Source organism: Culex quinquefasciatus, chromosome 1, assembly GCF_015732765.1.
Source record: "Culex quinquefasciatus strain JHB chromosome 1, VPISU_Cqui_1.0_pri_paternal, whole genome shotgun sequence".
NCBI lineage: Eukaryota > Metazoa > Arthropoda > Insecta > Diptera > Culicidae > Culex > Culex quinquefasciatus.
In genome coordinates this window covers 41,809,042-41,832,859 of record NC_051861.1, presented here as the reverse complement: position 1 = coordinate 41,832,859, position 23,818 = coordinate 41,809,042, and the positions used below count along the sequence as shown (strand labels likewise).

The 23,818-nt window shown below is 37.3% G+C and overlaps 2 protein-coding genes across 5 annotated transcripts in view; one reads left to right on the top strand and one right to left on the bottom strand.

The window, feature by feature from the left end:
• Window positions 1-14,333, top strand: part of LOC119771181 (G protein-coupled receptor kinase 2) — a 247,879-nt gene extending 233,546 nt beyond the window's left edge. For all 3 annotated transcript variants that reach the window (XM_038266730.1, XM_038266728.1, XM_038266731.1), the window contains exons 9-13: window positions 198-387; window positions 446-694; window positions 761-1,122; window positions 1,190-1,453; window positions 13,634-14,333. In XM_038266730.1, the coding sequence (XP_038122658.1) occupies window positions 198-387; window positions 446-694; window positions 761-1,122; window positions 1,190-1,453; window positions 13,634-13,735 (1,167 nt within the window). In that variant the 3' untranslated portion in view covers window positions 13,736-14,333. The remainder of the gene's footprint in view (window positions 1-197; window positions 388-445; window positions 695-760; window positions 1,123-1,189; window positions 1,454-13,633) is intronic.
• LOC6039088 lies at window positions 12,685-13,493 on the bottom strand. Of its 2 annotated transcripts, XM_038266737.1 has the most exons (3): window positions 13,475-13,493; window positions 13,087-13,293; window positions 12,685-13,030 (listed from the first exon to the last, which is right to left on the bottom strand). In XM_038266737.1, the coding sequence occupies exons 2-3, from the start codon at window positions 13,285-13,287 to the stop codon at window positions 12,692-12,694; spliced, it is 540 nt and encodes a 179-aa protein (XP_038122665.1). In that variant the 5' UTR covers window positions 13,288-13,293; window positions 13,475-13,493; the 3' UTR covers window positions 12,685-12,691. The 2 variants fall into 2 exon arrangements, with proteins under 2 accessions (XP_038122665.1, XP_001848759.2); XM_001848707.2 differs by lacking the exon at window positions 13,475-13,493 and having other exon boundaries at window positions 13,087-13,367.
• Window positions 14,334-23,818: the final 9,485 nt, after the last annotated feature.

The window sequence follows — 23,818 nt, the reverse complement described above, 5'->3', positions numbered from 1 at the left end:
CTTTTGGTCAGTTGTCGGTTTTTATGGAATAACTCAGGATTGAAATCGAATTTTGGGGATCTGTGAAGGTCAAAAGGTGAGGCATTGTAAGCTGCACAAAATGGCGTCCTTAACTCAAATTGGCTCAAAATCGAAGTCCGACAAGATAGCACAATCACGATCATGTGTTAAATGTTCTCCCGTTCTCTTCCCGACAGGTCCGCGCCACCGGCAAGATGTACGCGTGCAAAAAGCTCGAGAAGAAGCGCATCAAGAAGCGCAAGGGCGAATCGATGGTGCTGATCGAGAAGCAGATCCTGCAGAAGATCAACTCCCGCTTCGTGGTGAACCTGGCGTACGCGTACGAAACCAAGGACGCCCTCTGCCTGGTGCTGACGATCATGAACGGTAATTTGGGTGGATTTGAGGAGTTCTAGCTAATAAACATTCGTTTTGTGACCTTCAGGTGGCGATCTCAAGTTTCACATTTACAACATGGGCGGGGATCCCGGGTTCGAGCCGAACCGGGCCAAGTTCTACGCGGCGGAGGTGGTCTGCGGGTTACAGCATTTGCACCAGATGGGCATCGTGTACCGGGACTGTAAACCGGAGAACATTCTGCTGGACGACACCGGGCACGTGCGGATATCGGACCTGGGGTTGGCCGTGGAGATTCCCGAGGGCGAGCTGGTACGGGGAAGGGTGGGAACCGTTGGTATGTACACTTGTTGAAGAGCGCAAATCGCGTACGATGATTCTAACTGAACTCTCTGTTTTGCAGGTTACATGGCCCCGGAGGTCATCGACAACGAGAAGTACGCCTACTCGCCGGACTGGTTCAGCTTCGGCTGCCTGCTGTACGAGATGATCGAAGGTCAGGCGCCGTTCCGGGCCCGCAAGGAGAAGGTGAAACGGGAAGAGGTCGACCGACGGGTGAAGGAGGACGCCGAAAAGTACTCGCACAAGTTCAGCGATGAAGCCAAATCTCTGTGCCAACAACTGCTCACGAAGGCCGTCAAAAGTCGGCTCGGGTGTCGCAACGGCCGGTACGGGGCCCGCGAGGCCAAGCTACACCCGTTCTTCAACAGTATTAACTGGAAGCGGCTCGAGGCCGGTCTGATAGAGCCACCGTTCGTTCCCGACGTGAGTATCCAAAACACTCCTTTGTAGCGTTCAACGCCCAATAACTCTGTCTTTCAAACCCTTTCAGCCCCACGCCGTGTATGCCAAAGACGTGCTCGACATCGAGCAGTTCTCGACGGTAAAGGGGGTGAATCTGGACGCGACCGACGAGAATTTTTACTCGAAGTTCAACACCGGCTCGGTGTCGATACCGTGGCAAAACGAGATGCTCGAGACGGAGTGCTTCCGCGAGCTGAACGTGTTCGGCCAGGAAGAGAGCCCGACGCCGGACCTGCTGGTGAATGCGCCCCCCGTCGTCGAGAAGCCGGGCTGCTTTCCGTTCCGGAGAAAGGTAGGCACAACCCGAAATCGTCATCTATTTTATTATTCGTTCTTGTTCGTCTAGATTTAGTTCTTGGAGATGTTTCTCCCGATTGTGTTGCACAATCAGCGTTGTTTTGCGGATGGGAAGTGGTCCATTTCACCCCCATTAAGCCTTTTTTGTATTTCGCTTCCAATATCTTCAACTGCCTGTTCGTCTCTGATGATGATCCTGCTTCCGCCGCTGTTTACAGATCCTTCCTTTGCAAATTGGTTTTCTCCTCTATTGCGGACATCAGCTGAAGGCCGTGCATTTTCTTCTTAGCAAACAGTTTTTCCTTGTGAAGTTTATCAAGGTGCTGTTTTGTGTCCGTACTGACATGGTTTCTTGGAAAGCAAACGCCTTGCGTCCTTTATAGAACCCACGGCAGTCCATTTTTGTATTATTACTCTTCTCATTGAAAAGTGCCAGCGACAAAATTGGGCGAAAAGTTCATCGCCCGGAGATCGCGAGTTGGCGCGAGCGAATGAACACCGCGAAAAAAGATTCGGGGGTGCATTGGGGTTAAATGATCATTTCGTTATTCGGTTTAATAAGAAAATAATTATTTTTTCGTGAATATCGCTACTTTGATGCAATGTAATTAATTTTTACAGTAAATTAGGCATTGTTACATCAAATTTGACCTTTCAATCGCACTAGAATGGCCAAATTTTAAAACAACAATGTTTGCCAATTTGACCACTTTACCCCCAATTCCCCTTGTAGAACAAAAGAAATGTTCATCCGCGAACTGTCAGCAGCGCGCTGTTTTGTTTGCTAGATCAACATTTGGAAATGTCGAACGTTGAAGGAAATCGCTCAAAAAATGGAAATTAACCGATTTCAAATGTTTTGGCCGCAAATGAAAGGTAAGGGTGGCTAATTTTTGATTCCGATCTGTAAAACTTGTTCTGGCGAGGGTTCTGGGCACTGCTGCAATCGATTTTAACGGCGGGTTGCTTCCGGTTGCATTTCATTTGCGGAGAAGGTTTTTCAATCCACCAGGGGCTTATTCGGAGGCAACAGTTTCGGTAATCCGGAACTTCTGGTAAGTTTAATATTTGCAGTGTTTAGCATGAAAAACAAACTTAGACTATTGAATACAAAATAACGCCTCATTTTTCTGTTTGTATGTTGTTGTGCAGGTTTGGTTTCAAATATTTCGTTTGATATGTTTCAATTGGGTCCTAAAGTGAAGCTTAAATTTGTGATATTATTGTTCACAATGATAGAGCTTATATTTCTGAGTACAATGACACTTTGTACGACCGAGAAAGATTTAAAATCGATTTTTAAATCGAAATTTGAAAAAAAAAAATCGTGGCCCTTCTTGACAAAAAGGTCCTACTTCACAGCTCGTTCTACGCGGACCTTAGTGTTGACTTAGGGCTTTAGGACCCTATTGTCCGCCATTACGGGGTTTGTTTTCCGGTATCCCCTGAGATCATGCGTGATCAATGGAGGTCTATATGCAGCAATTCCCCACGAAAACAGCATGGAAAAAACAAAAGTGCTCGGATCGGGCTCAAAATTTTTCTGGGGGTTCCCTGGCCGAAATGATTCGACCCGTATTTTTTTTTGTTTGGCCATTAGGGTGACCTACGCCGTGTTAGGGTGGTCTGAAAAATGGAAATTTTCGTCGATTTTCGCAAAAACCATTTTTTTTCGAAAAATCATAACTCCTCGCCATTTTAACCGATTTCAATTGTCTTATACGCAAATGAAAGGTGATAAGTTGGTGATAAGAAAAATAGTAAGAAGTTTCAAAAATCTACCCTAACATATGAAAAGGGCGTATGAAACTTTAAAATGCCGTTTTGACGGTGTTTGAACCAAAGAGCTTATGTCTGGAAATATTTTTAGCGGATTTCCCGGACATTTTACGTAACAAACCAAAAAATGGGAGGAGTTCATTAAGGGACCATCCACAAACTACGTGGACCCTTTTTGGAAAACCCAAACCCCCTCCCCTCGTGAACAATTGTCCATACAAAAAAACTTTTTGTATGGAGCATGGACAATCGCCATACCTCCCTCCCTAGATTGTCCACGTGGTTTATGGATGGTCCTAACAGGATTCGAGATATGATTTTTGAAAATAAAATCCGTGTTTTTGACGCGCCGCGCGCAAAAACCGGAGAATGCCGAAATTGGCAAAAAATCAACTTTTTTCACTAAAACTGCGATAACTTTAAAATTTCAGAAATGACCTATAGATGTTTGGGGATCAAAATTGTTTTAATTAAAAGACGCAACTTTTGGTACCCAGACATGTCATCGTTGAAATTTTGAAGTTATCGCAGTTTTAGTGAAAAAAGATGATTTTTTGCCAATTTCGTCATTCTTCGGTTTTTGGGCGCGGCGCGTCAAAAAACACGGATTTCATTTTCAAAAAATCATATCTTGGAATCCTGTTAATGAACTCCTCCCATTTTTCAGCATGTTATGTAAAAATGTCCGGGGAATCCGATAAAAATATTTCCAGACATAGGCTCTTTGGTCCAGACACCGTCAAAACGGCATTTTAAAGTTTCATACGCCATTTTCATATGTTAGGCTAGATTTTTGAAACTTCTTACTATTTTTCTTTGAAAGGCTAACTTATCACCTTTCATTTGCGTATAAGACAATTGAAATCGGTTAAAATGGCGAGGAGTTATGATTTTTCGAAAAAAGTGGTTAGTCTTAGTTTGTTTTTCATGCTAAACACTGCAAATATTAAACCTACCAGAAGTTCCGGATTACCGAAACTGTTGCCCCCAATAAGCCCCTGATGGATTGAAAAACCTTCTCCGCAAACCAAATGCAACCGGAAGCAACCCGCCGTTAAAATCGATTGCCGCAGTGCCCAGAACCCTCGCCAGAGCAAGTTTTACAGATCGGAATCAAAAATTAGCCACCCTTACCTTTCATTTGCGGCCAAAACATTTGAAATCGGTTAATTTCCATTTTTTGAGCGATTTCCTTCAACGTTCGACATTTCCAAATGTTGATCTAGCAAACAAAACAGCACGCTGCTGACAGTCCGCGGATGAACTTTTCTTTTGTTCTACAAGGGAATTGGGGTAAAGTGGCCAAATTGGCAAACATTGTTGTTTTAAAATTTGGCCATTCTAGTGCGTTTGGAAGGTCAAATTTGATGTAACAATGCCTAATTTACTGTAAAAATTAATTACATCGCATCAAAGTAGCGATATTTACGAAAAAATAATTATTTTCTAATTAAACCGAATAACGAAATAATCATTTAACCCCAATGCACCCCCAAATCTTTTTTCGCGGTGTTCATTCGCTCGCGCCAACTCGCGATCTCCGGACGATGAACTTTTCGCCCAATTTTGTCGCTGGCACTTTTCAATGAGAAGAGTAATAAGATTGATGTGGCTGCACTCGAGGTCACGGAATTCCTCCAGGGTAGCTACTTTATCTCGTCCATGGTCATGGCATCCATTCCAAGCCAGGTCCTATACGCTAACTCACTCCTCCACAGATCCTACACACTTAACTCGGGTGCCACAAAGGCAAGAACAGATTTTTGGTTTTGGACTTTCCTTTCCATTCTTCTCTTCGGTAAGCAGAGTCGAACGATTGCATCTGCATCGAATGAAGAAATTCAAAGCGTATTGACTGATAAGACGGTCTTAGGTCTCACCGTGTTCAGGATCGTACGAAAACTCGCTTGACTGCGTTGGCAGGTACGCCATAACATGCGCCGCGTCGTGCAGAAAACATCTCATGGAGCTTGAGTTCTTCCATGCGTCGCCAAATTATGTGTTCGAGGACTGATTTGGTGCTTCTAAACGATCTATTCGCATCCGCAATTGTTTTTCGAATGACTTTTCTTCAAATGAGCTCCCTTTTCGTTACCTTTTTTTTATTCTCTCTTTGTTTTAATTTTCTAAACCGAAAAACATTCCATCAACGTTTACAATCTTTTGTTGTGAAACAGATTTGCGCAATATTTTACAGCTCGTTTCATTGTATTGCTTTGTTTTGTTTTAGGTTGACAGTTTGCAATCGAATGCAACCCTCCGTTTTAATGGTTTTAATGGACCATCTTACAGGGTCCCGGTATAACAAAACGAACATTTATACTCAAGTTCGATCCATTTCAACGAACCATCTTTGCGATAAGCTTTACGCAGTTGGCCTGACCGTTTAGAAAAGAATAGATCGAAGTAATCACCCCAACATTCTCTAGGATGCTTCCAAATGGATGGCTGCGCTCAGGCTAGATTAGATTAAATTAGATTTGAAAGCAACCCTTCGTTTTTCTGTTTTGCTTTAGCTTGACAGTTATCTACCGAAGGAACCCGTTACTCTTCAATTTTGTTTACATTTACAATTGTTTACGATTATTCCAATCGATTGCCAAGCGACAGCACGGGCACTTGTCAAGCAGTAACAAACAACACACAGAAAAGGGTTAGCGTAGGCTTGAAACAGTTTCGCGATCTTTACCTTCTGGCATTTGCGGCGTGTTGTTAGTCGTGAGTTGGTCTGCATCTGTGTTGATCTCACCCATTTCTGCCATATTGATCCCAAGTTTCACTGACCACTGCGACGAATTCCTGCATAGCGCTTCTTCAGTCTCTTCCATCCACCGCCTTCACAGTTTTGGTGATCCCAATATTTTGGCGTTGCACTCCTTTGTTGCGGAGAGTGAGGAACAGACTGTCTCACATTTACTCCCTTACCGGACTCAAACATTTTGCTCTGGAACGGCAGACTTTGTATCACTTTGAATCATGACTGACCAACGCCATGTTTGGAACACCCCGCAGAGCGCTGGGATGGTAGTCGACATTTATAACATCATCATCCCGGTACGAGAATCGAACTCACGACCTCTGGATTGGAAACCCAGCACGCCGTTAGTCGAAACTCATCCCCTACCGGTCAGTATTCCCAGTGAGCAGATTTGCTCTTTGAAGGGATCTGACTTTGCCGAGCCAGACAGGAATCGAACCCATCACCTTCCGCTTACAAGGCGAAACCCGTAACCTCACGGCCACGGAAGCTCGGCAATTGACATCATTTCGACGACCCAGTACAAATCGACAACAACGAGAAATGCTCCAGTAGTTCTCTTAAAGCCATTGAGACCAAAGGGTTGGGTCAGGACAGCAGTGTGCAAGTTTCACAGTTTCGAATAAAGCTGGAGACCTGCTCGCACATTTGGAGACCGGATGAAACATTATTCATTAACACTGGTTATCGCTCTGATAAAGTATCGAGCCTCTCCATATTCTGAGCTAAACTTGAAAAATCATACAGTGGACGACATTTAGAAATCTTTTCTTAAAATATTTTAAGAGCTAGTTGAGTCTATGTACGGCACATTCCCGGCCTCGTCGACGTAGCCGCAGGTACTGCAGGCCCTGTTGCAGATGCTGTATTCTGCTAACCCTATCCCGTACAGTTTGGGACGTCCGTACTAGATATTAGTGAGAAAAGTAACTGCAAATACAGCTGTTAACTGAAGCAATACATCTTTGTTTTGATACAGAACTTATACTTAAAGTACTTTTAGGCACTTGAAGTTCCCGTCCGTGTTCGGGAAGTGGTTTGCAACGCAACAAGTCAGCTTCAACACAGTTGCAACAGTTGACGTAGGAATGGGATAACCGACGCGGGGAATACATCTCCATTCTAAGCCAACGTAACCCGGCTCGGGCAGTCCAGTAAAGTCATTCTATCGCTTTACACCGAGGAGTAAACATCAACCTGGACTTGTAATCTGATGGGCCGGTAGGCCCCAAACAGTTGGCCGAAAAGCAGATGGCCTGGAGCAAAAGAGCAGTCCGCGGCCGGCCATAAGAACTAGAGTAGTCGGTGTCCCCAGGGGTGTTCAGATGGAGGGACATTTACCGAACCAACGAGTTTTGGTAATATGGGTATCAAAATTCAAGGTTTTTTTTTAACTGGACATGGAAATGGAAAGTTCGAGTGGTGGCCACAACATCACGGATAGAAATCCTGTCCGGGAAATCGACAACATTGTTCTCGATTCGGTCTGAAATTCGTTTCAGAATGTTGTCGACCAGTCGTCCGGTAACATTTGCATCAAAATCGAGAACAATGTTGTTGATTTTGAGTCGTCACGGTTGGTGACGCCTGGCAAAACAGAAAGCACGCAGCCATCCCGAACGATTTATTCGGTTTTTGAATTGACCGTTGGATTTGGTTTTTGAATTGACCGTTGGATATTTCTTTTGGTTCAGTAGAACAGTTGATTCTTTTTTTTTATTTATTGAGGCAAAAAATACATCATTAATTACAAAACTACTATTTGTGTGTGTGTGTGTTTGGAATATGGGAATACAAGAAATTTAGGAATTCAGGAATTTGGGAATATGGGAATTTAGGAATTTGGGAATTTGGGAATTTAGGAATTTAGGAATTTAGGAATTTAGGAATTTAGGAATTTAGGAATTTAGGAATTTAGGAATTTGAGAATTTAGGAATTTGAGAATTTGGGAATATGGGAATTTGGGATTTTGGGAATTTGAGAATTTGGGAATATGGAAATTTGGAAATTTGGGAATTTGGGAATATGGGAATTGGGGAATCCAAATTTTGGAAATTCGGATATTTGGGAATTTAGGAATTTGAGAATTTAGGAATTTGGGAATTTAAGAATTAAGGAATTTGAGGATTTGAGAATTTAAGAATTTAGGAATTTGGGAATTTGGGAATTAGGGAATTGAAGAATTAGGGGATTTGGAAATTTGGGAATTTAAAAATTTGTGAATTTGGGGATTTGGGAATTAAGGAATTTGAGAATTTAGGAATTTAGGAATTTGAGAATTTAGGAATTTAGGAATTTAGGGAATTGAAAATTGAGGAATTTAGGAATTTGGGAATTGAAGAATTAGGGGATTTGGGAATTTGGGAATTCAAGAATTAGGGAATTTGGGAATTTGAGAATTTGGGAAAATAGGAATTTGGGAATTCGGGAATTTGGGAATATAGGAATTTAGGAATTTAGGAATTTGGGAATTTAAGAATTTGGGAATTTGTGAATTTTGGAAATTGGGAATTTGAGAATTTGGGAATTTAGGAACTTGGGAATTTAGGTATTTTGGAATTTAGGAATTTAGGAATTTAGGAATTTAGGAATTTAGGAATTCAGGAATTTATGAATTTAGGAATTTAGGAATTTTGGAATGTTGGAATTTTGGAATTTAGGAATTTAGGAATTTAGGAATTTAGGATTTTAGGAATTTAGAAATTTGAGAATTTAGGAATTTAGAAATTTGGGAATGTAAGAATTTGTGAATTTGGGATTTTGGGAATTTGGAAATTTGGGAATCTAGAAATTTGAGAATTTAGGAATTTGGGAATTTAGGAATTAAGGAATTTAGGGATTTGAGAATTTAAGAATTTGGGAATTGAAGAATTAGGGAATTGGGGAATTTGAGAATTTGGGAATTTAGGAATTTGGGAATTTGGGAATTTGCGAATTTAGGAATTTGGGAATTTGGGAATTTAAGAATTTGGGAATTTGGGAATTTTGGAAATTGTGAATTTGAGAATTTGGTAATTTAGGAACTTGGGAATTTAGGAATTTAGGAATTTAGGAATTAAGGAATAAAGGAATTTAGGAATAAAGGAATTTAGGAATTTAAGAATATAGGAACTTAGGAATTTAAGAATTTAGGAATCTAGAAATTTAGGAATTTGAGAATTTAGGAATTTAGAAAATTGGGAATATAAGAATTTGTGAATTTGGGAATTTGGGGATTTGGGAATTTAGGAATTTAAGAATTTGGGAATTTGTAAATTGGAGAATTTGGGAATTAGTGAATTTGTTAATTTGGGAATTGAAGAATTTGTTAATTTGGGAATTTGAAAATTGAAGAATTTGTTAATTTGGGAATTTAAGAATTTGGGAATTTGGGAATTTTGGAATTACGGAATTTGGGAATTTGTGAATTTGGGAATTTAAGAATTTGGGAATTAGTGAATTTGTTAATTTGGGAATTGAAGAATTTGTTAATTTGGGAATTTGGGATTTTAAGAATTTGGGAATTTGGAATTTTGGAATTTTGGAATTTGAGAATTACGGAATTTGGGAATGTGTGAATTTGGGATTTTTTTGAATTTGGGAATTTAGGAATTTAAGAATTTGGGAATCGGTGAATAAGTGAATTTTTAAATTTGGGAATTCGGGAATTTAAGAATTTAGGAATTTAGAAATTAAGTAATTTAGGAATTTAGGAATAAGGGAATTTAGGAATTTAAAAATGTAGGAATTTTAGAATTTTTGAATTCTTGAAGTTTTTATTTTTAAATTTTAAAACTTTGGAATTTTGAAATTTTGAAATTTTGGAATGTTGGAATTTTGGAATTTTGGAATTTTGGAATTTTAGAATTTTAGAATTTTAGAATTTTAGAATTTTAGAATTTTAGAATTTTAGAATTTTAGAATTTTAGAATTTTAGAATTTTAGAATTTTAGAATTTTAGAATTTAATTTTAGAATTTTAGAATTTAATTTTAGAATTTTATAATTTTATAATTTTATAATTTTATAATTTTATAATTTTATAATTTTATAATTTTATAATTTTATAATTTTATAATTTTATAATTTTATAATTTTATAATTTTATAATTTTATAATTTTATAATTTTATAATTTTATAATTTTATAATTTTATAATTTTATTATTTTATAATTTTATAATTTTATAATTTTATAAGTTTATAATTTTATAATTTTATAATTTTATAATTTTATAATTTTATAATTTTATAATTTTATAATTTTATAATTTTATAATTTTATAATTTTATAATTTTATAATTTTATAATTTTATAATTTTATAATTTTATAATTTTATAATTTTATAATTTTATAATTTTATAATTTTATAATTTTATAATTTTATAATTTTATAATTTTATAATTTTATAATTTTATAATTTTATAATTTTATAATTTTATAATTTTATAATTTTATAATTTTATAATTTTATAATTTTATAATTTTATAATTTTATAATTTTATAATTTTATAATTTTATAATTTTATAATTTTATAATTTTATAATTTTATGATTTTAGAATTTTATAATTTTATAATTTTATAATTTTATAATTTTATAATTTTATAATTTTATAATTTTATAATTTTATAATTTTATAATTTTATAATTTTATAATTTTATAATTTTGTAATTTTGTAATTTTATAATTTTATAATTTTATAATTTTAGAATTTTAGAATTTTAGAATTTTAGAATTTTAGAATTTCAGAATTTTTGAATTTTAGAATTTTAGAATTTTAGAATTTTAGAATTTTAGGATTTTAGAATTTTAGAATTTTAGAATTTTAGAATTGAAGAATTTTAGAATTTTAGAATTTTAGAATTTTAGAATTTTAGAATTTTAGAATTTTAGAATTTCAGAATTTTAGAATTTTAGAATTTTAGAATTTTAGAATTTTAGAATTTTAGAATTTTAGAATTTTAGGATTTTAGAATTTTAGAATTTTAGAATTTTAGAATTGAAGAATTTTAGAATTTTAGAATTTTAGAATTTTAGAATGTTAGAAATTTAGAATTTTGGAATTTTAGAATTATAATTTTTGATGCAGAATTGAAGATTGTTAGTAGGGTGTAACAAAGTGTGTGTGTGTGGATGGGCTGTGTGTGTGTGTGTGGAAGGGCTTGACTGAGATCTCCTCCAGGATACCGACGGAGTTCGGTAGATGCGTCTCGTCTCGTCGTGGAACCGTTGACCGGGTCGCTTTCCTCATTGCCGTGGTTCAATTCGAAGTGGCTGCAGAACTGGTGAAGATGTTGGCGTCGCTGCCTGTTGCGGAATGAAGGTCAATTAGGTCGGTCGATTACGAATAGGAGATTTTTTCATTATAATTTTATCAACCTTTCGAAGGACGTACCTGCATCAGATGCGTGGCTAGCCTAGTGTTGAATACTTTCTTCAACTCGTCATGCAGTGAAATTGGCCCCTACAGCAGGAGGAGGAGGAGGAGGAGGAGGAGGAGGAGGAGGAGGAGGAGGAGGAGGAGGAGGAGGAGGAGGAGGAGGAGGAGGAGGAGGAGGAGGAGGAGGAGGAGGAGGAGGAGGAGGAGGAGGAGGAGGAGGAGGAGGAGGAGGAGGAGGAGGAGGAGGAGGAGGAGGAGGAGGAGGAGGAGGAGGAGGAGGAGGAGGAGGAGGAGGAGGAGGAGGAGGAGGAGGAGGAGGAGGAGGAGGAGGAGGAGGAGGAGGAGGAGGAGGAGGAGGAGGAGGAGGAGGAGGAGGAGGAGGAGGAGGAGGAGGAGGAGGGAGGAGGAGGAGGAGGAGGAGGAGGAGGAGGAGGAGGAGGAGGAGGAGGAGGAGGAGGAGGAGGAGGAGGAGGAGGAGGAGGAGGAGGAGGAGGAGGAGGAGGAGGAGGAGGAGGAGGAGGAGGAGGAGGAGGAGGAGGAGGAGGAGGAGGAGGAGGAGGAGGGCAAAAGCGTCAGTTTCGTCCCCGTCGCTAGTTTCGTAACTCTCGATGTTGCTTCTTGGTTCCGGCGATGCAATTATTCCGCAGTCCGCCTTCTCGGGCTTGTCCGTGGGCAATGGTCCCTATTCCCACTCCGGAACTGACACTCTGCTCGTCCTTTCCTTCACTCTTGCACGTCAGGATCGATGCTGGCGGTGCGGTTCGACCTCGCTCACTTCTCTCGGCCATGTGATTTTAGCACTTCCGAAACCTGCAGCTACAGCTGGACAGCACAGACGACCTACACGTCTTCCACTTGGCCACCATCCTCGGAACGGAACCTGCTAGTTTCGGGCCACCAGTCACGATTTTTTTCTCGCAAACATAAAAAAAACTTTGAACAAACAAACTGTCATCAACCTCGGCTTGACGTTTTGATTTAGGCTGCGTTTTGACAGATGTTACGCTCCCCAAAAAGGATGACGGAAAAAGTTTCGCTTTCGAAAACAAAAGTTCCGCTTTCGAAAACAAAAGTTTTCGAAATCGAAGAAAATGTTTTCATATTTGAAAACATTGTAAACGAAATCGAAAACAATCGATGTTGTCGATTTTAAAACAATTAGTTTTCGGTTTTTCGGACAGGATTTCTATCCGTGCAACCGCTGCCTCACGAATGTTCCGATGGGCTGGCTGCTGCATAACACCCGTGGGAATAAGGAGTTGAACAAACAGTTGCGAAGACAGCAACCCATACTACATTTTTTCGGACGAGGTATTAGTTTTATTTAACATCAAAAGTACCCATCGTCATACACCTTAAATATCAACTCCATCACGTAAAACTGTTTTTTCTGTTCGCTTTTGAGCATAGTTATGACCTTCCAAAGCCCGGTTGGCACATACTTGGGCAACATTTTCGGGTCCATGATCCAATCGTTGATCGGAATCGTACGCGGCGATACGGGACACTCTCTAGGTTTCATGATGTTCGGCATGTACGGTACAATGGAATCGTAGTAATCCCCCCAAAAGTCATTCAAAAATTCGCAGAATCCAACCGGTCCTATCTTCATCGGGTAGCGATTGAACTGATTGTTTCCCAGCGGACTGTGGTGCACCTCCACGGCTCCCTGAAATTTCAAAAATGTTTGCTATTTTTTAATTGCGACAAGTGATGTGATCTTACATTGAAACTGCTATCGATGTCGGTGTTCAGAACGAATTTTCCGTAAAGCGCCGCGGTAGTTCTATTAACTTTGCGAACTCTTGCGCTGCACTCGACCATGCCGCTGCTGTTGCAGTAACTGAAGGAATCCAACATTGTCTGAACCGAGCTTACAGGGACAATCGCTGCCACGGTGAACAGAATAACTATGGCCGGTGACATTCTGAACTACAATGGTAGGGTTATTTTCGCAAATGATTCTTTTGTTAATTTTGCTTGCAAACTAGTGCGTGACTATCGTTGGCATCTACAAGTAATAAAAACAATGTCACACAAGTATGAATGGTATTGAACTTCTGAATAATGTCGGCAGCTCGTGGGATAGATAAACTAACTTCACATGATTCACATTTTTGTGAAGGTGACTTGTAAAGAGAATTTCAACAGCTAACTTAACCTTCTCCATACCATCGTAGCTCTAGTGGCACGTTGACAGTTTCCATTAATTTAATTAAAGACTTTGAAACTTGAAATCAAAATTAAACCAATTTCTTCCTTTTTCTTGCAGAAAAAGCAATCCGCCCGGGAGAAGCCCGTCCCGTTCAACGAGAAGTTGCTCTCATCTAGTCAAACCGGTGTCACAATTAGCCAAACCCAGAGCGAAAGCTGATAGTGCGATCCGGCCCCATCTGGAAACCACCACATGGCAGCAGCAGCGTCAGCGTCAACAGCATGAACGACAAAACAGTAGACAAACAAGAGAGTTGTTACAGACAATTGAGACAGTCTCGACAAGATTCGAGATTCGTGCGGAACACAGTCATTGGTTTATTTCGGTAAGAAAGGTCTGTTGTTATTATTATTTTTTTCTGCCAGACACACTCACAGAAAAGCGCGCGAATGCGCGCCCAAGGATTCGTTATTTATTTTAACAAGAATTTAGAATATTTTAAAATGAATTTTCTTTCTGTACATATCGGTTTCCTGAGTAGTTGTTACGCCTGTCTCTTCGCACAAATGTTTTAGTAGCATTTTAAAACGACGTGATTTTTTTTTTAACTTTTATTACATTATACAATAAGAGATCTGCCAGCACGGGGTGGCGCAAGAGAAAGCGAGAGAGAATGTGTAAGAATGTACATTGTTGCAATGTATTTGTAGAATAATTATTGAAAACAAAAAAAATCAAGAAACCCACACAAAAACAAATATCTCATACGTGTTTTTATAACCGAACAGAAAACAAAGCAAAAGAGTTAAACAAAAAAGGAAAACCAGAGGATTAAGATTAAATTGTTCCTTGCTGGGATGTGATAGCAGATGTAGCTTACATTTTTTGGAGCAAACCGCGAGTTCGAGCGCGCGAGAGTTGTTTTTATATGGAAAAATAGTAGCAAACAAGAGAAAAGAAACTGGCAAATATAGTACTTCTCCTTAGCGCTTACACTCGAGCAACACCGGTATAGAACGACTTTGCCAATAAATGGAGCGGAAATAGTCAGCCAAGCACACAAAGGAAAGATCTTAAGGACGAGCACAAGTTACGAAGGAAACAACAGCAGCAACACAAAACTCATACACCTTTAGAACGCAATTTAGTCATATAGGGGAGAGTGGGGAGACTTGATCCCCTTTTTTTGTATCGCACATAAATCTGTCAATTTCGCACAAAACTATGATCTTTTTGCATGAATTGAAAGCTTAAACATTCAACTATGTTTGGCTGATAAGGGTATTTCATCAGATAAACTCTTAGAATAATGCCAAGCGTTTTAAAAAAATATTTTAAACCGGCATTTTCAAAATGTTGGGGGTAATTTGATCCCCCTTTAAACATTTTGAAGAAATCTTAAGCAAAATGTTTCTATTCATCCAAACTTTTAATTTTCTATAAGATACAGCAATTTCACATTCACCCTGTACGTTTGTGTTCAAAATATAACAAGTTTAGCATGTAAAATATTTAAAAACTTAAAATTTTCTTTTTTAGACCAAAATTGAGCATGTTTACAAAAGCTGGTAATTTTTGTTTACAAAACTTTTGAAAAATGGTTCAAACTGCAGTTAGTTATGTACAACTATACTAAAGGAAACTATGTACGAAAACCCAGCCAAATTATTTAATCTTGAGGCTGATTCCAGTGACTGTAAAAATGCAGGGATCAAGTCTCCTAAACGCACTTTTTAAACAATTGATTGTAAAAATAGTATGACGATAAATTTAACGTCAAATGCGTAAGGGTTTTGGAGTTGATATGTTTATCAAACAATTCATGTATAAAAATATTTTTTGAATAATTTTTGAGTGTTTTCTATACTTATCAAAACAAAGAAAAAGATCTCTTGGAAGTTTTTGCAGCACTTCTTAGAAAAATGTGTGTAACTAAATCTAAACATTTTTTTAATTTTTTTGTTTGTTTTCTACAATGAGATTTAGTCAATTTCGCACAACTTTCTAGAACAAAACTAATTGTTTTACCCATATGCTGACGAGATACAGGCTTGGGATCAAGTCTCCCCGGGGATCAAGTCTCCCCACTCTCCCCTACTCATTAAAACAAGAGAAAAAGAAACGAAAGGCTTCGCGTCTTACCGCTAAGCATCAGGAAGAAAGAAAAAGTTTAAAATTATCGCGCACATAAATCAACACTTACACACAAGTCATTTTCACGCACTTTTTATCACATCAGCCACAAAACGTGCCCATCAAATTTCTGCACCATTTCGACTGTTTCAAGATTTCAAGAGTTGGATCGGAGCCATTTCAATAATTTTTTTCTTCAGATTTTGTGTCCCTTTTCTATTTTTAAAATCCGAAATCTGTGCTAAGAATCCAGAATGTCTTTTTCAGAAACAAATGTTTTCCAAAACTAACGTTCCAGTCTTCCCCTTTTCTACTTTGGTAACTACAAAAACACATTTAAAGATGGTAAAGACAGCCGACAACAATCCGACTAACCGCTGTCTTTACCAACTTCAGAGAGATGTTGCTTCACATTTACTTCCCATTCCGGAGTCAACTTTGTTTTTTGTTTCGGATTTTGCTTGAGAAATTCGCGTTTCAAGTGTGCCGCCTTCAGTTTTTGCTCAGACAGCACCAATTTGCCACTTCCCACTAGAAAAACGAAAATTCTCGAAGAAACATTACACACAGCAGCCTTCTTTCTCGCAAACTCAGCAACAGTTGCTTTGCAAAACTGCAGTCAACTGACAAGCGCGACCAGCTGACTGTCAGCTTGCGATCTGCCTGGTTGACAGCAGCCGCTCGCAAGCCGTGTTGCAACGTCGATCAAGTTGGCGTCGCAAGGCTCGCATCTCTTTTCAAATAAGTGATCATTTATTTTTTACGGAATTTTTAATTCGTTTTTCGCTGAATTCCAGCAGTTATATATATTGGTTATTTCAGTAATTTTAACTAAGTTCAGAAATGAGCGTTTGGCGAGGATATATTTTGCATTTTAAGATTGTTTCATATTTCAAAGGCCCGATTCTTGATTTCTGCTCCACAAACTCAAACTGTACAGAACGCATCAATGTAGAATCTTTATCATCTAGTTTAACAATCACCCCACAAAGAAAAACAAACATCCAGGGAGTAAAAACTAAAGTTCCGTAAGCTGTTGCAGAATGCTACCTAAAAAAAACTCAATCAAACCAGTCTGGTTGGGCTAGTTGTAAAATTTATAAATCTCAACAAAACCGCAGAAAGAAGAAGCAAACCTGGAGCACAAAGCGTGTGAAACTGAAACCACAACAAAACCATTTCGTGATCAATGTGTGTTTAAATAGGAAAAAAAAAACAAAGTATAAAAGGCTAACATTCAACTGATAATCATTATACAAATATAGAAAGAGAGGGAGCGGGCGCGAATTAAAAAAAAGATACAAGAAAACAACTCATTTAAGGTTAGGCAGATGATTACTACAAAAGTTAAAAAATAAACAAAAAACGTGAGCAGTATTAGGTGGACATTTTAAATCAAATAGAATTTACCAAACAAAACTTAAATCAAAACTGAAGGGAGGAAATTGCACGCTCGAGCTCCACCAACCAGTTTTGCTTGAAGGAGTTGGTCGAAAATGTCACGGAACGCAGCGCAAATGATAAATAACAAGCTCAAAATTAGTTTCGACGCAAGTTTGAACGCACTCGAGGCGAATAATATAAAATATGTATAGTAAAACACAAACAAATCAGATTAGCAACCAATTCCCGCGATGTGAGAATGCAACATCGACAAATCCTAAAATCGTCGTACTAGAGTCTGTTGGACAGAGAAAGAGAGGAAGTAATAGAAGAGAGAGCCGCTCCAAAGACACCCACTTCTCAAACCCACAAATGCTCCCGTGATGCGAACCACTCGGATAGCTCTCCCGAATGATCCACCAGAGGCGCGCTGCTCGTCTCCTCCTGCACTGCTGTTAGGGTGGTTCACACACAAAAATAAAAATTGCATTAGTCAGCTAAGCTTCACCACACTTACTCACTCATTCATAGTACTAAAGTCGACAAAAGCGTGTGATCGTTGTCGTGGTCGTCTGATGTTTTCGACGGCACTCGGGAAGGAAAATGATGCCAAAAATAGCCATCTTCTGTCAATCATAATCGCCAATTACATAAACAAAAAAGAAAAATCGACACTCATACAGAAACAATCGACTCTAGGTTTCACGGAGAGAGACAAACAACCAACCAACCAACCACAATCCAGATCGTCATAGTCATGAAAGGGAAACTTCTTTTAAGTGTCGTACTTTTGCGGGTGGCGGATTCTTTCCCGCGCAAACGCAAAGTCTAAGTATTTGAATGGAAGTAACAGTAAATGCCAATGGTAGCAGTTAAAAAATAAAAAAAAACTCAAACACATTAAAAACAATCCCTTTGGAAAAGCTACCAAAACTTAAGCTCGGAAGTGGTGGACAGATTACTTGCAAGCGAAAACACACAAAAAATAACAATGGAAAATATGTAAATTTAAGGAAACTAGTAAAATGTAACTAAAATACTACACAGTACAGTGCTGAAGTTTGCGATCGTCTCTGTCACTAGAGCTACAAAAAGAAATTCCCTGATCATATGAGACTGCTGGCACGTTGCCACTGCCTCGCTGGTGGCAATGAAATTGAAGCGGGACGCGATGATGTCACAACAAAAGGTCAGATTTGTGAACGCGCGGTGATAAAGAGAAGCGCGTCCGAAGCAGACTAATTGAAACGATTGGGAGGGCTCAACATGGTTATTTGGCAGTATTTGAAGAATGAGATGGGAACAGAGTCGGACTTAAACCTAAACTGCATATTAAGAGCATTTTGTTTTATAGATTTTTTTATTGCAAATTATAAATCTGTAAAAATTTGAGAATTTTGTTCAAAAAACTCTTAAACAGTGAAAATACATGCAAAATTTCGAATCGTTTGACATTCTTATTGCGAATTATAACAACAAGTTAAATCCGACAAACTTCGTCTTGTCTTTTTTCGTTTTTTTTGACGTTTAAGCTTGTGCCTATTCAACCTCATCTGATCAAAATTTTATTCGACGTAAACTTCTCCACACAATCTGCAGATTTTCCGGAATCGGTTCCAGAGTGGCCAAAGTTGTCACTTTTCGGCGTAAGAACCTTCCTTGGGCTTATACGAACTCAACGCAACAAAGAGCACCTCGAACTGATTCTACGTATTGAACTGATTCGCGTTCGAACAAAACCGTCGAAATTGTATATATCTACAAGTAGGGTGACAAGAGAAATTGAAAATTTCGGTAAATCGCAAGAGATACCCCCTGGATCGATTCTATAGGCAAAAACAAGTAACTGTGCCAATTTTGAGCCAAATCGGTTAAGGCTAAGGGGTCGCTTTTCATCGTTGAAGTTTATATGGGGAAAATCTCAAAAATGTATGGGGAAAAACATCGCATCAGGATTTTTGCAGCAAGTGGCGCAGGTCTCGCTCAAAATTGTCCAAGTGTGAGATTCTTGTAGGAAATTTAATTACCTACAACTTTGTAGAAGGGTGCAAGACGATCCGAGTTCATCCTGATGAGTTATTTGCAATGCCATGAAAAGAAATCGGCTTATATACTTGAAAGTATACAAGGGGTATAGTTTCATGCAAAAACAAGATTGTCATTATTTTTTAATGCAAAATTGAATTTGCAATCGAAAAGTACTTCACAGATTTTTTGATAAAGGGCTCCGTTTTCAAGATATAGCCACCAAAAGTTTGATTTTAGCGAAATATTTGCAGTATTTTAATTTTTAAAAATAGTGACCATGAGTGACCATTTCTAAATTATTATTTTTTGAAAAGTTCAGAAAATTTTCTATAAAATTGGCTAAGAGACATTGAAGATTGGACCTCTGGTTGCTGAGATACAGCGGCTTAAACACGAAAATTGAAGTTTTCTAAGTCTCACCTAAACAGCCCACCATTTTCTAATGACGATATCTCAGCAATTAATGGTCCGATTTTCAATGTTAATACATGAAACATTCGTGAAATTTTCCGATCTTTTCGAAAAAAATATTTTGAAAATTTTTAAATCAAGATTAACATTTTAAAAGGGCCAAACATTGAATATTACGCCCATTTAAAATGCTAGTCTTGATTTACAAATTTTCAAAATATTTTTGGTCACTATTTTTAAAAATTGAAAAACTGCAAATATTTCGCTAAAATCAACTTTCGGTGGCTATATCTTGAAAACGGAGCCCTTTATCAAAAAATCTGTGAAGTACTTTTCGATTGCAAATTCAATTTTGCATTAAAAAATAATGTCAAACTTGTTTTTGCATGAAACTTCGATTTTTTCCAAAATTCACTATTTTTTCAAAAATTCAAAACTCGGCGGCAGATTTTTTGACCATGTTTCTCTATGGTTCAACAGTTGCGGATTTTTGTCCCCCAAAATATATAAAAAAATCTCGAAAATCAAAAAATACGTATTTTGGGTATTGAGTTTTAGTAAAAAAAAGTTGATAAAAAAATCCTCAAATTTTTTTTTCCGTGTACTTATTTTTTTCTCAATAGTCCTCAACAATACCTACAACTTTGCCGAAGACACCAAGTTGATCAGAAAATTCACTCAAAAGTTACAGCTGTTTGAATATTTACATACCATTTTTGTATGGACAGCTGCCAAAATTGTATGGAGACTTTTATGGGTGAACCAAGGACGCAAAATAGCTTATTTGGTCATAGGGAATGCCCCCACAAAGTTTGAGTCAAATCAAAAATTACAAAAAATAAAAATGGTCGAAATCGGCCGATTTTGTAGATTGATGGATAGTTCTCGCACCTAAAAAAATAAACATTTAAATTTACCTCAAACTTTGTAATGTAATATTTTTTTCATACCTTTTGATAATTTTTGTTTTTTAATTTTTAAATTGGCTTTAATGGTTTTACTGCACATACAAACAATTTCTTATAGAAATTCTTGATAATGTAATAATTCAAAAAGCTAAACAACAATAAATTGACCGAATGTCATTCCCTCAAAGAGTGAGATTGGGTAAATTTTAAAACGATTGGCATTTATGAACGGTGTGATAATACTTAACCAACCATATTCTGGAAAAATGTTTGGAAATTATTCAAGAACATTTCCCAAGATTGTTTATTTCGATTTAATTTGAAAAATGTTTAACAACAGTAATATCGTTTTTTGACCAAAAGTCACCTCCACTAAAGGAAGGTATATCATTTGTTGTTATAATTTTTTGAAAACTTTACAATTTTTTTTAGATTTTTCACCTGGGAAAACAACGTCCTGACGATAACGATAACCATTATTGTTATCGTTAGACGATAATATTATCGACGATAATTCTATCGATATCTAACCTTGATTTCTATGATCGCTCAACATTTCTAACAAAAACAGACCTGTAAAATTAGGCTATGTTTTCCGGTTTGCAAGCCAAAGTTTAACCAAAAGATCTTTTTGGGAAAATACATAAGCCGTGAAAGGGTTTTCACATGTCGACGTCGTCGTGCTATCTTGTCGCACCCGCCATTTTGACGTTCCGAGAAAAACGCGTTTTAATGTTTGACCTTGAATTAAAAAAAACGAGAGCACGCAATGTAAACAAAAAAACACGTTTTGTTTGGCTGACCATTCTGTGCATTGTCCCGAAGTTTGGTTGAAGTTGGTGCCGGAGTCTTGAGTTATAATTACAAATGTTTACGGTAGTCTAACTTGTACGTGCGTCAAACGCATCCGGACCTGAAATCCCTTTGGTCTTTTGTCGCACTTACATCAATTTTCAGGGAGTGACAAGATAGCACGACAAGATTGAATTTACTTTTGTATGGTTTTCATTGAATATCTTAGGATTGAAATCGAATTTTGGGGATCTGTGAAGGTCAAAAGGTGAGGCATTGTGAGCTGCACAAAATGGCGTTCTTAACTCAATTTGGCCCAAAATGCACGTACGACAAGCAAGCACGACGGCGACGATGTGGTTTGACATGATAAAATGGAAAAAATGGAATAAAATATAGTTAAAGATTTCTACCACAAATCAATTATGGAGGCGCATGGTACTCCCATGCATAACAAATCACCATACGCCTCCATAATTTTTCAAACAGAGCAATTCTCTACGAAATCGGTCTTTTTTCTTCAATTTTAATTTTTGTATTTTTTAAATCCGGCTGAAACTTTTTTGGTGCCTTCGGTATGCCCAAAGAAGCCATTTTGCATCATTAGTTTGTCCATATAATTTTCCATACAAATTCGGCAGCTGTCCATACAAAAATGATGTATGAAAATTCAAAAATCTGTATCTTTTGAAGGAATTTTTTGATCGATTTGGTGTCTTCGGCAAAGTTGTAGGTATGGATACGGACTACACTGGAAAAAAATAATACACGGTAAAAAAAATTTGGTGATTTTTTTATTTAACTTTTTGTCACTAAAACTTGATTTTCAAAAAAACACTATTTTTATTTTTTTTTATTTTTTTATATGTTTTAGAAGACATAAAATGCCAACTTTTCAGAAATTCTCAGGTTGTGCAAAAAATCATTGACCGAGTTATGAATTTTTTAATCAATACTGATTTTTTCAAAAAATCGAAATTTTGGTCGTAAAAATTTTTCAACTTCATTTATCGATGTAAAATCAAATTTGCAATCAAAAGTACTTTACTAAAATTTTGATAAAGTGCACCGTTTTCAAGTTATAGCCATATTTAAGTGACTTTTTTGAAAATAGTCGCAGTTTTCATTTTTAAATTAGTGCACATGTTTGCCCAGTTTTGAAAAAATATTTTGAAAAGCTGAGAAAATTCTCTATATTTTGCTTATTTGGACTTTGTTGATACGACCTTTAGTTGCTGAGATATTGCAATGCAAAGGTTTAAAAACAGGAAAATTGATGTTTTCTAAGTTTCACCCAAACAACCCACCATTTTCTATCGTCAATATCTCAGCAACTAATGGTCCGATTTTCAATGTTAATATATGAAACAATTGTGAAATTTTCCGATTTTTCGAAAAAATATTTTGGAATTTTCAAATCAAGACAAACATTTTAAAAGGGCGTAATATTGAATGTTTGGCCTTTGTGAAATGTTAGTCTTGATTTGAAAATTCCAAAATATTTTTTCGAAGAGATCGGAAAATTTCACAAATGTTTCATATATTAACATTGAAAATCGGACCATTAGTTGCTGAGATATTGACGATAGAAAATGGTGGGTTGTTTGGGTGAAACTTAGAAAACATCAATTTTCCTGTTTTTAAACCTTTGCATTGCAATATCTCAGCAACTAAAGGTCGTATCAACAAAGTCCAAATAAGCAAAATATAGAATTTTCTCAGCTTTTCAAAATATTTTTTCAAAACTGGGCAAACATGTGCACTAATTTAAAAATGAAAACTGCGACTATTTTCAAAAAGTCACTTAAATATGGCTATAACTTGAAAACGGTGCACTTTATCAAAATTTCAGTAAAGTACTTTTTGATTGCAAATTTGATTTTACATCGAAAATGAAGTTGAAAAATTTTACGACAAAATTTCGATTTTTGAAAAATCAGTATTGATTAAAAATTCATAACTCGGTCAGTGATTTTTGCACAACCTGAAATTTCTGAAAAGTTGGCATTTTATGCCTTCTAAAACATATCAAAAATAAAAAAATTAAAAATAGTGTTTTTTTGTAAATCAAGTTTTAGTGATAAAAGTTAAATAAAAAATCACCAAATTTTTTTACCGTGTATTATTTTTTCCAGTGTAGTCCGTATCCATACCTACAACTTTGCCGAAGACACCAAATCGATCAAAAATTCCTTCAAAAGATACAGATTTTTGAATTTTCATACATCATTTTGTATGGACAGCTGCCGAATTTGTATGGAAAATTATATGGACAAACTAATGATGCAAAATGGCTTCTTTGGGCATACCGAAGGCACCAAAAAAGTTTCAGTCGGATTAAAAAATACAAAAAAAATCGAATGACCGAAATCCTAGAGAACTGCTCAACAGTCTCCCATAGTTCAGCTCTGGTCATGTATTCCGGCAGTTAATACAAAAATGTTAATTATTCTACCATCCCCAGCGAGCTCCTTTGAAACCTTCATTCCTACACTCGACCACATGTCTTAACTCATCCCAATCGCGCTCGGTCCGCTTAGTTGCCCCTCCTAATTCACTTGTTTGGTTCATTTCATTTCAATTTCATTCCGTTTTCGTTTGATCGCTCCCCAGCCGCCGAATGCCGTCGACGCGCTGATTGATTGCG

Excerpts from the sequence above, each read along its gene's own strand:
- LOC6039088 (XM_038266737.1), bottom strand. The coding sequence starts at position 13,287 with ATGTCACCGGCCATAGTTATTCTGTTCACCGTGGCAGCGATTGTCCCT. Across the intron at positions 13,031-13,086 it reads ACATCGATAGCAGTTTCAAT|GGAGCCGTGGAGGTGCACCA; the intron begins GTAAGATCACAT and ends TTGAAATTTCAG.